The 12862-nt window shown below is 44.4% G+C and overlaps 1 protein-coding gene across 2 annotated transcripts in view; it reads right to left on the bottom strand.

Annotated features, from left to right (window-relative positions):
• Positions 1–262: 262 nt before the first annotated feature.
• The window catches only part of Tdrd9 (tudor domain containing 9), a 94013-nt gene continuing 81413 nt past the window's right edge, over positions 263–12862 (bottom strand). Inside the window, exons 35-36 of one of the 2 annotated variants that reach the window (XM_076921032.1) lie at positions 2061–2133; positions 263–974 (exon numbers count right to left, since the gene is read on the bottom strand). In XM_076921032.1, the coding sequence (XP_076777147.1) occupies positions 873–974; positions 2061–2133 (175 nt within the window). In that variant the 3' untranslated portion in view covers positions 263–872. Of the gene's footprint in view, positions 975–2060; positions 2134–12862 lie in introns of those variants that run through there. The other variant, XR_013106558.1, reaches the window with a different exon arrangement.

Consider the following 12862-nt stretch of genomic DNA (forward strand, 5'->3'; position numbering starts at 1 on the left):
AAACCCCATGCCAGACCCAATATCCCTCTCTCTGCTTGAAAATTAGGGCATAGCTCTCAGCTACCCCTCCAGCACCAGCTACCAAGTCTGCCGCCATACCCCCCTCCATGATGATAATGGACTAAGTCTCTGAAACTGAAAGCAAGCCCCAGTTAAATGCTTTCTCCTGTAAGTGCTGCCATGGTTATGCAAATCTCTTCACAGCAGCAGGACAGTGACTAAGACAATAATAACCTCTGAGCAAAAGTCATCAGAACAGAAACAAAGTCCAATGCCTTTATTGTCTCACCAGGTCACATCTTCTCATTTCCAAAACATAGACCAGGAGGCTTAATTTAACCACAAGTCCTAAACATACCAAACTCAAGTTTTACTAAAACCACATCTTTTCAATGAAGAAAAAAAAATCAGAAAACACTACATGTTTTTTTAAGAGCGCGCACGCGCACATGCACACACACACTCATACACATGCGCACGCATTGGGAGTGGGGGTGGGGTTCACATGTGCTCTGTGGTGAGCCAGAGGTCTGGCTCTCTCCTGAACCACAGCTAACACTGTGACAGGACAAGCATACAAACACGCTCTGGACCTTGTCTCCTGGGACTATTTAGATTTACCCTCTACATTCAAAGAAGAATACAGCTTTTCCAAAACAAAATCTTCTTTCAGAACAACTTTTTGCAAAGTATTTAATACCGTGACCCACATTTCTTGAAAATACTTGACTTTCTGATCTTTCCCACCCAAGCAGAAAGACCACTGTCCACTCTGAGCAAAGGCAGCAAGCCGCAGAAGCCCTGTGCAGGGGCAGCAGGGACAGGAAGCAGCTGCAGAAAAGCCTGTAGCAGACTTCTGCTGAGACACGCCGTCAAGGGTTGAGCACCACAGGCGTGTGCAGCTGGTACAGGGACGTGCTCTTCCCTCGGCTGCCCTCCTGCTCAGCTTGCTCCATGACCAGCCTTGGATCCACCTAGTTGTGCACAGAAGAGAAGCAAGTCAGGCTCCGGATGAAACCTGTCTAGATATGTGCTCACAGATACGGACATGTAAGACAGCCAAGTTTCTGTCCAGTTTACAAAACTATTGAAGATCTGTCTCTACTTTCGTAATTCACCCCACATATCTGATCGTCCATTTTAATGCACATTGTGGGGTTTTAAAATTTCATTTGTGTGCGTACATGCGTGTGTGCGTGTGCCACAGCACATGTGTGGTTAGAGCACAACCTGTGATAGATGGATCTCTCCTTTCACAACAAGGCTCTGGGTGTCATGTCAAGCTGAACCATTTTGCTGCCCGATCAAACATTTCAAAATGGATCTTACTACTGCAGTCACCTTTACTAAAAAATCTCCCACACACGTCTATGTGGGAAGAGTGACTTGGGGACTTATTTAAACAAGTTTTCTAAAGCACACTAACTCTCAAGTACAACTCTACTTTCAGCCACTGCCCATTACTGTGCCAACTTCATGGCCCTGCTTGACGAGCTTCGTGCACCATTCAGAAGTCCGTAATAGCAGCTGCTCCAGTGATAGCCCAGAGATAGAGAGCCTGGCTTGCAAAGACATGCCTGGCTCTAATGCTAGAGCTGAGAACTGCCCTCGAACAACTCCTCCATTTTCTAAGCCTTACAGAGAAATGCTAAGGAGATGAAGGGCCACATCCTGCTGCACCCCTGAACTGCGCTGCAGTGCTGGTCTGCAGTGACAGGATCAGGAGGTGAGGGCTGAGGGATGACTAGGGCTGGAGGAGGGGAATAGTAAAGTTAGCACCTTTGCAAAAGTTAGCTTCCTGGTGCTCACAAACACACACTGCACTGGTCTGAAAGAGCTCGCACTTGCCTTTCCCGGAGGCCGGCCTCCTCCCAAGGCTACACAGAGGATGCCACTCAGAAACCAGAAACTCTCATGTAGCTCTCTGATACATGGCTGCCTACTCTGCCCGGAGAGGCTGCTCCTGTCACCCTTGCTGTCCTGGTCTGAGCCCATGTCCACTCAGTGACCTTTCCCTCCCTCCAGCAGCAGCCGGTCCTGCAGGCATCCAGCCCACGTACCTGGTTCCACTCGTAGGGCTTCTCATGCCACTGAGGAGTAATCTTCTCTCGAGGTTTCAACCGACAGAACAAGCTAAATTTTAAAAAAGAAAACCAAAGGTTTTGCTGCTGGCTTATTTTGCACTGTTTTAAATGACAAGGCTTTGCTTGGTAGCTCAGGTTGGCCTCAGATTTACTATATAGTCCAGGCTAGTCCCAACCTTCTCATCCCCTGCTTCAGTCTCCTAAGCTGAGGAGCAAATTATTTTAATTATTCATTAGCACTCAAAAACAGTAGGATGAGCTTTTTAAGAAAATGTGTATATGTATTTAGAGTCTATAAATATCCCAGAATTAAAACTATGATAGGTTTTCAAAGTATCAAAGTTTATATACTTATAACATTAAATTTATAGTTCATTTAAAAACAAAGAAACACAACATAACAAGCTTTAGGGAGATTATTATATACATCACCTGAAATGTTTTTCTTTTTCTTTTTTTTAAAAGTCTATTTTTAAAAAAGATTTATTTATTTTATTTATATGGGTACACTACAGCTGTCTTCAGACACACCAGAAGAGGGCACTGGATCCCATTACAGATGGTTGTGAACCACCATGTGGTTGCTGGGAATTGAACTCAGGAAGAGCAGTCAGTGCTCTTAACCACTGAGCCATCTCTCCAGCCCCTAAAATGTTTTTCAACAAGCAACTTAGGAGACATGTTAGTCAGGAGACAAGAACACATGACTCTGTTCAGAAATAAGGAGCAGGGACAGACACCCAGCGAGCTGACACCAGTGAGCACACGCAGGGGAGGGACCAGTACACAGGGCTTACAAAGCACCAATGGCAGATACATTGACAGAATTACAGCAAACTGCACAGAAAGACTTAAAATCTGATGGAAACAACTACAAACAAACAAACTATAGAATAGAAAACTATGAGATCAAAGAAAAAACCAGTGTATTAACCTTAAAATGGAAAACTGTATAAAAATGGAAATTCTGAAGTAAAATAATTGAAATGGAAATTCCCAGACATTGCTTTTAAAAGATAAAATATTGTGTGAGAGGCATGTGAAGAAAAGCAATCAGCGCATCTGAGAGCTGGGCATTGGTTGTATGCAAGGCCCACTGCTCGTAGACGCTGAACAAAGCAAGTATACAGAACAGTTGTGTAACACAGCATCTTCATGACCAGAAACAGGGCAGAGCCGAGCGCCCGCCCTAAACAGGATGTCACACCACTACCTTCAAAGGCTCAGAGAACATTCTGGAAGAGGAAACAGAAAGAACGTATCTGGGGAAATGAGGAGAAGGCCTGTGAAGCCGTATCTATCTTCAGGGCCCGACACGGCTCTTCCAACCTGATCTCACAGCATGGCAGCTGCACAATACCAGGCCTGCAAATCAGTCATGATCTTGGAGGGCCATGGGCCCCACCCCTCTGGGGCAGTCACTGTTTTCAGCTGAGTCCTCAATGGTGAGCCCATCAGGCCCCGGCTGACAGTTCCAAACATGCAGTTAGACAGACAGTCCTGCAGGAGTACGAGCAGGGCCTGGTGGGAGAGGGAGACTGGCTGCAGCGGTGTAGAGGAAGAGAGGGGATAGTGACAGCAAACAGAATATATACTATGCATTTGTAAAATTGTCACCAGAAATTTAATACATTAAAAAATGCCCGTAAGTTTCTTAAAGCAGATAGATTACAGGTAGACTAGACAGATACACCATGCAAATATCAACCCAGAGGAGCAAGAGTAGTCATGCCAGCATTAGACAAAACAGACCTTAAAACACTACTGCTGCTGGAGACAAAAAGAGATATTTCCCACCAGTGATGCTGCTGCATGTAGGACATCCTGAAAACCCACTAAAACTAACCAGTCATGTTAAGATCCATATGTAATCATTTCTTAGAAATGAACAAATCAAAACCAAAACAACTTTATTCACAGTGTCATCAAGGGACTAACATGCTCAAAAATAATCATGCAAAAGCCCAGGGTCTGCACACTAACAACTAACAGTGCACTGAGAAGGAGGGGGGCTGGGAAGACGCCCCGTGGATACAGCATTTGCTGTGCAAGCATGTAAGCCAGGGCTGAGCTCCTGGGGGATCATGTAAGCTGCTGTAACAGCCCACACCCGCAATCCAGCTCACCCACACTGAGCAAGCAAGCCTGCCAACGAGACACACACACACACACACACACACACACACACACGAATGCACACACACATGTGAGCACATGCACATGAACACAACAAAGAAATGGAAGACCATCCAGCAGTCCTGCTTCACCATTAAGACAGCAAATTTCCCATAATTCACCACACACTGTCCCATCCCAGCGAGACTTTCTGTGCAGACTGATGACCACTGATATTGCCGTGGTCAAAGGAAACAAAGGATCCAAACAAGAAACACAGTCAGAGAATACACAACAAGACTACGATGCTGCCTGGTTCCAGGCTTACTAGGTAGCCACAGCAAGCAAGACAGTGAGACTCATGCCCACAATATGATAGAAAATTATAGAGTTGGGGCTGGAGAGATGGCTCAGTGGTTAAGAGCACTGACTGCTCTTCCAGAGGTCCTGAGTTCAATTCCCAGCACCCACATGGTGGCTCACAACCATCTGTAATGGGATCCGATGTGCTCTTCTGGTGTGTGTCTGAAGAAGCTACAGTGTACTCATATAAATAAAATAAGTCTTAAAAAAAATAACAGAGTCAACTAATCCCAGCATGTGGAAGGCTGAGGCAGAGATTAGGAGTTCAACCTCACACCAGCACATGCAGTGAGATGCCGACTCAAACAAACACAAATACAGTGCATAACTTTAAAACAAAAAACACCCAACAGAGGGCCAGAGATAACATTTACAGATAGAAGGCTTCTGTCTAGAATTTATAAAGTGTTTCTGCAGTCCAAAGGTGAGCAGACAATGTAACAGACTACAGTGTACATCTCTACCCATTCAGAAGTGTACACTAAAGCCACCGTGACGTGTCACCACACAGCACCTAATAACAGTAGGTACAACAGCTCTGGCCTACCTGGTGCTCTGGGGATGAGGAGAGACTGAAGCCTCACACGTGTGAGGGATCACAAAGATGCTTTCTTTAAATACAGTTTAGCCATTTTAAGTTCTTAACATTATTGTGTGTGCAAACCCACAGCACCCATGTGAAGGCTGGAGACCAGGTTCCCCCAACTGTAGCCCCAGCACTTGGGAGACTAAGGCAGAAGGATCGCTGAAACTTCAAGGGCTCCCTCGTTTACATAATTAATGCTAGACCAGCTAGGTATAAATATATTTACATGAGTTTAATAACTAATCCAGGGATGGAGAACTGGCTCAGTGCTTGAGCTCTGGCTGCTTTTCCAGAGGGCTTGGGTTCTGTTTTCAACACTTCCATGGCAGCCCACAAACACCTGTGATTTTAGCTCAGGGGATCCAGTGCCCTCTTCTCTACCTTCCTGGGCAGTGCGTGCATATAGTACACAGAAATACACACAGACAAAACACTCATCCTTATTTAAAAAAAATTAAGACCCTTTTAATTAACACAACCCTACCAATAAGACCTACCAAATCCATCCCTGGCTGTCCACTGAACAGGTGAAGCACAGGTCGGTCACAGGAAGAGAGTACAGGGCTGTCTTTACTAACTACTTATACCAACCAAACTCTGGACATAATGTGGACAGCCGCGAAGCACTGCACACAGCATAGCACACAGACGAAGGACAGTGAAGGAACAAAGTGCCAGAAGCTCAGAGATAGAGAGTCAGAGGCAAATTCGAAGACCCATGACATCGTCTCCGAGAAGGCAGGCTATGGTGGGGCAAGAGACACAACACAAGGGTGGGACTTTGGGTTCTACAGAACTGACTGAGGTGTGGTTTACACACAAGATTCGTTAGTTTCACAGAGCTGTGCCAATATCACCACAATTCCATTTAAAGTATTCCTGGAGCAGGCAGCATCCGTGGCCTCTCAGGAGCCTAAGTCTGAGCACCCAGTCACCAGTGGCATCTTAGAGTAACTAATAAAAATATAAGAACTGACTGGAACAAAGACGCTCTCCTACAGATAGGAAGAGAGAAAGCCAGTCACAGGGGCAGGTGTCAGTCTGCATGGCCAATGGGTCCCTTGAATAGCTAATATAACTTGGCCTACAAATGCCTCTGTGATGTAGGCACAGGAAGAACCCATCTTCCCTGTAGTATGGAGTTTGCAAGTCCTAGCACAGCCAAGGTGCGCAACTCAGACTGAGAGCACGCTGGGCCCTTCAGTGTGTAAGTATGCCAGAGCTGGGACCACTGTTTTTGAGGAGAGGACAGGGTTTCTCTGTGGAGCCTGGCTGTCATGGAACTCACTCTGTAGAACAGGGTAGCATCAAACTCGCAGAGATCCTCCTGTCTCTGCCTCCTGAGTTCTGGGATTGATGATGTATGCCAGGTCTGCCAGGCCGTATACCATTCTTAGACAGGTAAGTAAGGTGGGCTGCGGCCAGCACTGCCTTCCCCAGAAGGGTTAGTGAGTGAACACTGGGCATAAACACAAAGACAGGGTTTTAGTATATGTGTGTGTGTGTGTGTGTGTGTGTGTGTGTGTGTGTGTGTGCGTGTGTGTGTTGGCTAGTTTATGTCAACTTGACACATGCCAGAGCTATCTGGAAGGAGGGAACATTAATTAAGAAAATTTCTCCATCAGATTGGACTGAAGGGCATTTTCAAATTAATGATTGATGAGAGGAAGGCTCAGGCCACTGTGGGTAGCGTCATCCTTGGGCTGGTGGTCCTTTAAGAAAGCAGGCTGAGACACAGGCCTCTCCAGCTAGAGAAGCAGGTAGGGAAACTACAATTCTTAACATCTGTGCCTCAAACATAAGGGCACCCATATTTGTAAAACAAATACGTCTACAGCTGAACTCACATATTGACCCAAACACGCTGACCGTGGGAGACTTCAGTACCCTAACTCTCGTCAACCAACTGGTCATCCAGACAAAACTAGGAGGGAAATGTTGAAGCTCAGTGAAATTACAGACGCGATGAACATAACAGGTATCTGCAAACAGTTCTACCCAGACATAAAAAATATACCTTGTTCTAGGTACCTCATGGAATTTTCTCCAAAACTGACAATATATTCAGACAAAAAGCAACAGATAAAAAGTCTCAACAGTACAAGAAAATTGAAATAACCTCCTGTATCCCATCAGACCACCACAGATTAAAACTGGATTTCAACAACAGAAACAACAGAAAGCCTCAAACTTATGGAAACTGAACAATTCTCTACATGAAAAAAATGGGTCAAGACAAATTGAAAAAGAAATTAAAGACTTTCTAGAATTGAATGAAAATGAATACACAGCATATCCCAGCTTGTGGACACAGTGAAGGCTGTTCCAAGAAGCAAGTTCATAGCACTAAGTGCCTACATTAAAAAAAAGAAGGAAGAGGAAGAAAAAGAGAAAACCAGGCATAATGTGCACTCCTTTATTCCCAGCACTCAAGAGGCAGAAGCAGGTGGATCTCTGTGAGTTCGAGGACAGTCTGATCTACAAAATTGCAGGTCAACCAGGGCTGGTTCTGCTGTCAGCCCTGTCGTGAAAAACAAAAACAAAAAACCCCTAAACAACAAAACAACTGAAGCAGTCTTATACTAGCAACATGACTAGTGTAAGATGTAAGCGCTAGAACAACATGCTAGATGCTCTAGAACAACATGCTAGATGTTCTAGAACATGCCAAATGCTCTAGAACAACATGCTAGATGCTCTAGAACATACTAGATGCTCTAGAACAACATGCTAGATGCTCTAGAACAACAACAAAAAATCACATCCAAAAGTAACAGAAATGATCAAACTCAGGACTGAGATCAGCAAACTAGAAACAACAACAAAAATATAAACAATTAATCAATGAAACATTTGAAAAAGAATCATGAAGATTAATAACAATGAGCAAAGAGACACCTTGTTGGTGGCGTTTTTATGTCAGTCAGGGGCAGGGCTAATGGCAGTCCTTTGTTCATCCTAGCCTGGTGCCTGGCTTGGCAGCCAAAGCTGTCTTATGCCTAGGATTCATAAAAATCTAATTTAACAGTGCAGTTAGGAAGAGAGAATACAGAGACCTGCATCCCACCAAGCCACTCTCCACCACAGACCTAACCGCTGCCCCATGGCATGGGCACAGACACACAGTGCAGCGCAGGAGGCAGAAGACAGAGACCTGACATTTGACGCTTGATGCTACACTACGCAGCATACATGGAGGATGTCACCCAGCATTTCTACAGCTGCAGCCACCATAATGTCTGAATCTGTGGTGTTCAGACGGGCGAGAAAGAAGTGGAGCAGTTTGAGTATTATAAAGACAGATGGAACTGGAGACTGGAGGGGTGGAGGAGGAGTCTGTTGTGAGTGGCCAGCCCTGCTACCTAGGACCATGGTGAGGTCCCAGCCTGAGCTGCTGCTTAAGGCCAGCGACTACATAGCAGCAAGGGTCAGTGTCTATGTCCATAGCTCATGTTACCACCAAAGAACATGGGGATGTCTTTGTTCTGGGCAGCTGCTAGGGACCATACGGATGTCCCAGGGCTGTGCAGAACTAGGCAGCAGAACTCAGGAGAGTAGGCCCTGTACTTCATCTAGGCAGCACAGTGGAGCTGGCCCTGGCAGCAGGAGTGTGGGTAAGCCAGTCCTATGGTGTGAGCATGGGGGAGCTGACCTGACACTCATCTGCTATGGGTGGCATGAACACAGAGGTGATGCCCCTCCCATCCTCCCCACCAGCAGTTGGGAAAGCAGCCACAGGGCCACAAGTGCAGCAGAACTTGCCCTGCCTCTCACTGAGCAACACAGGAGAGATGGCCCTGAGGGTGGGGGTGCGAGAGTGTGAAGGAAGAAAGATGGCCCCACCAATCCTCTGCCTGTGAAGTGGCCTGGGGGAGAGCAAGGCCCTCCATCCTCTGGCCCCTCCCCACCTGATGCAGTTAGGAGAGCTGACCCTGCCCACTCACTGGCTGTAGCACTCAGGACAGTGGGCCCTGCACCTCACCTAGACAACCCTGTGAAGCTGGTCCTGATGGTAAAGGTGCGGGTGAACCACCCCTAAGGGTGTAAGGGCCGGAGAGCTGGTCCAGCCCCTCACAGGCTGCAGCACTTGGGAGAGTGGGCTGGCACCTTGACTGAGCAGCACATTGGAGCTGGCTCTGGAGGGGGGTGGCTGCAAACGAGCCAGCCCTGAGAGCACGAGAGCTGACTCTGCCTTCTGATGACCGCAGCATTGGGTGGCCTAGCTGGAGCAGTATTGGAGAGCTTGCCCTGTTGGTGTGGAAAAGGGAGAGTCCACCAGTATGCTGACCAGCTCAACTACTACCCAGGCCCAGATTCAGGGCTCTGAGTTGGCTCACTCCAGAATCTATATTATGTGGATGGTCGAGACAGGTAAATGCTGTCTGATCCAAAGCAGCAGGATCTCCATGACACAGGCAACAACAGGAGAACCTGGAGGAGTTCAGATGAGGATCAAATATTGATGGTGTCCCAAAAGCCAGAGATCTCAGACCAGACCAATGACTCATTGCAATGAACATTTGCAAGTGAAGATGTGTGGACAGAGGAACACACTGTGGGACACACTGTGACATACTACAGCTTCCATGATGAGATGTTTGCTATGCTTTGGTTTTTTTGTTTTTTGTGTATTCTTTTTATTTTAAAGGGGAGGTTGCAAGGACAAAGGGCAAACATGAGGGGGCAGGGAGATGAGTGGGACTGGGGTACAGGATGTGAAACTCACAAAGAACCAATAAAAATTTTTTAAAAAAGATTAATAAACACTTATCCAAATTAACTAAAAGGCAGAGAAAGAATATTCAAATTAATAAAATCAGAAATGAAAGAGGAATATAACAACAAACACTGAGGAACTCCAGAGACTCATATGGACACACTTTAAAAACCTGTACTCCGCCAAATTTAAAAATCTAAAATAAATGGATAATTTTCTTGATAGGTACCATTTACCAAAGCTAAATCCAGGTCAGATAAGCAATTTAAAGAGACCTGTGATCCCTAGTAAAATAGAAGCTGTCATTAAAACATTCCAACCAAAAGAAGACCAGGGCCAGATAGATTTTGGGCAGAATTCCACCAGATTTTCAAAGAGCAATGCCAATACTCTTCAAATTATTCCACAAAACAGAAACAGAATGAACACTTTCCAATTCATTCTGTGGAGCCACAGCCACTGTGATACCCAAACCACATAAAGACTCAACAAAGAAAGAGAATTACAGACCAATTTCCCTTATGAACAGAGATGCAAAAAAACTCAATAAAATACTTGCAAACTAAAGTCAAGAATACATTAAAAAAGATAATTCACCATGATCAAGTTTCATCTCAGAGAGGATCAACATATTTAAATCAATAAATGTAATCTGCCATATAAACACAATGAAAGACAAAAACCACATGATCATCTCATTAGATGCAGAAAGAAAGGGCCTTTGACAAAATTCAACATTCCTTCATGTTAAAAGTCCTAGAGAGATTAGAGACACACGGGATATAATAAACATAATAACATAATAAAGGCAGTTTACAGCAAGCTCATAGACAGCATAAACTTAAGTGGAGAGAAACCCAAAGTTCTACTAAAATCCAGAAGACGACAAGGTTGTTCCCTCTCTCCATACCTAGTCGTTGTCACACTTGAAGTCTTAGCTAGAGAAATACAACAACTGAAGGAGATCGAGGGAATACAAATCGCAAAAGAAGTCAAAGCATCTTTATTCGCAGATGATATGATATGATATGATAATATACACAAAGGACCCTAAACATTCCCCTGGTAAATTCTACAGCTAATAAACACTTTCAACAAAGTAGCTTTATACAAAATTAACTGACAAAAATTAGCAGTCCTCCTATACAGAAATGACAATAAAAGAAAATAAAATATCTGGGGTAACTCTACTTTTTTCTTTTTCTTTTTTTCTTTCTTTTTTTTTTTTTTTTTTTTTTTTTTTTTTTTTGGTTTTTTTTTTTTTTGGTTTTTTGAGACAGGGTTTCTTTGTATAGCCCAGGCTGTCCTGGAACTCACTCTGTAGACCAGGCTGGCCTCAAACTCAGAAATCTGCCTGCCTCTACCTCCCAAGTGCTGGGATTAAAGGCGTGAGCCACCACCGCCCAGCTGGGGTAACTCTAACCAAGTGAAAAAGACCTGTATGACAAGAACTTCAAGTCACTGAATAAAGAAACTGAGGAAGGTCTCAGCAGATGGAAAGATCTGTCGTAGCTAAACACATGACCATCTTACCAAAAGTAAACACAGATTCAGTGCAACTCCTTTCAAAATTCCAACATAATTCTTCACAGATCTTGAAAATTTACAGCTCCATATGGAAATACACACACACACACACACACACACACACACACACACGATAGCTAAAACAATCCTGAATAGTCAAGAACCTGCTGGAGCTATCACTGTCCCCAATTTCAAGTTGCTCTACAAAGCTTTAGTAAAAAACAAACAAAAACCAAAAAAGAAGTATATTTTTGGCACAAAACAGACATGTTGATCAAAGGAATCAAACTAAAGATCCAGACTAAGTCCACAAACCTATGGACATCTGATTTTTGATAAAGAGGCAAAAAATACACACGGGGAAAAGAAAGAATCTTCAACAAATGAAACCTGTAAAGTTGGATGTCTGCATGTAGAAGAATCCAAACACACACATACTTATCACCCTGCACAACCCAACTCTAAAGGACCAAAGCCTCCAACATACTATCAGACACACTGAACCTGACGGAGGAGAAGGTGGGCACAGCCTGGCACTACTATCAGACACACTGAACCTGACGGAGGAGAAGGTGGGCACAGCCTGGCACTCACTGGCCAGGAAAAGACTCAATTAGTCCAGGCACCAAGATCAATGCTTAAAAAGTGAACGTTGCAAAATTGAGAAGCTTCTGCTCAGAAGGCGATGCCATCACTTGGACATGGAGGCAGCCTACTGAATGGGAAAGATTTTTTTACCAACTACACATGTGATAGGGAGCTAATATCCAAAATACATAAAGAACTCAAGAAGCTTGGTAACAAGAAAACAACCCGATTTTTAAAAAAATGGAGTACAGATCTAAACAGAATTCTCAAATGGAAACTCAAATGGCTGAGAAACACTTAAAGAAATGTTCAACATCCTTAGCCATCAGGGAAATGCAAACCAAAAGTAATTTGAGAGTCCATTTTACACCCGTCAGAATGGCTAGGATCAACAGAACAGGTGACAGCTCATGCTGACGAGAATGTGGAGTAACGGGGACGCCCATCCATTGCCGGTGGGAGTGCAAACCCATACAACCACTATGGAGCTCACAGTGCTGTTTCCTCAGGAAGACGGGAGGCAAACTATCTTGAGATCTACACTAGTCCTGGTCATATACCCAGAGGATGGATTTCCCTCCATAAGTACATTGGCTCGACCATCTTAGCTGCTACTCTATTCTTAAACAGCCAGAAATTCCAAACAACCTAGAAACCCCTGAACAGAGGAACAGATAGAGAAAACATGCCATGTTTACACAATGGAGCATGACTTTGCTACTGAAAAAAAATGACATCATGAAAGTTACAGGCAAATGGATGGAACTAAAAAAAAAAAATCATCCTGAATGAGGTGTCCCAAACCTAGGAAGACAAGTATAATATGTATTTGGTTATATGTGAATATTAGCTGTTAAGTCAATGATAACCAAGCAACAATCC

Source organism: Arvicanthis niloticus, chromosome 23, assembly GCF_011762505.2.
Source record: "Arvicanthis niloticus isolate mArvNil1 chromosome 23, mArvNil1.pat.X, whole genome shotgun sequence".
In the NCBI taxonomy this organism is placed as follows: domain Eukaryota; kingdom Metazoa; phylum Chordata; class Mammalia; order Rodentia; family Muridae; genus Arvicanthis; species Arvicanthis niloticus.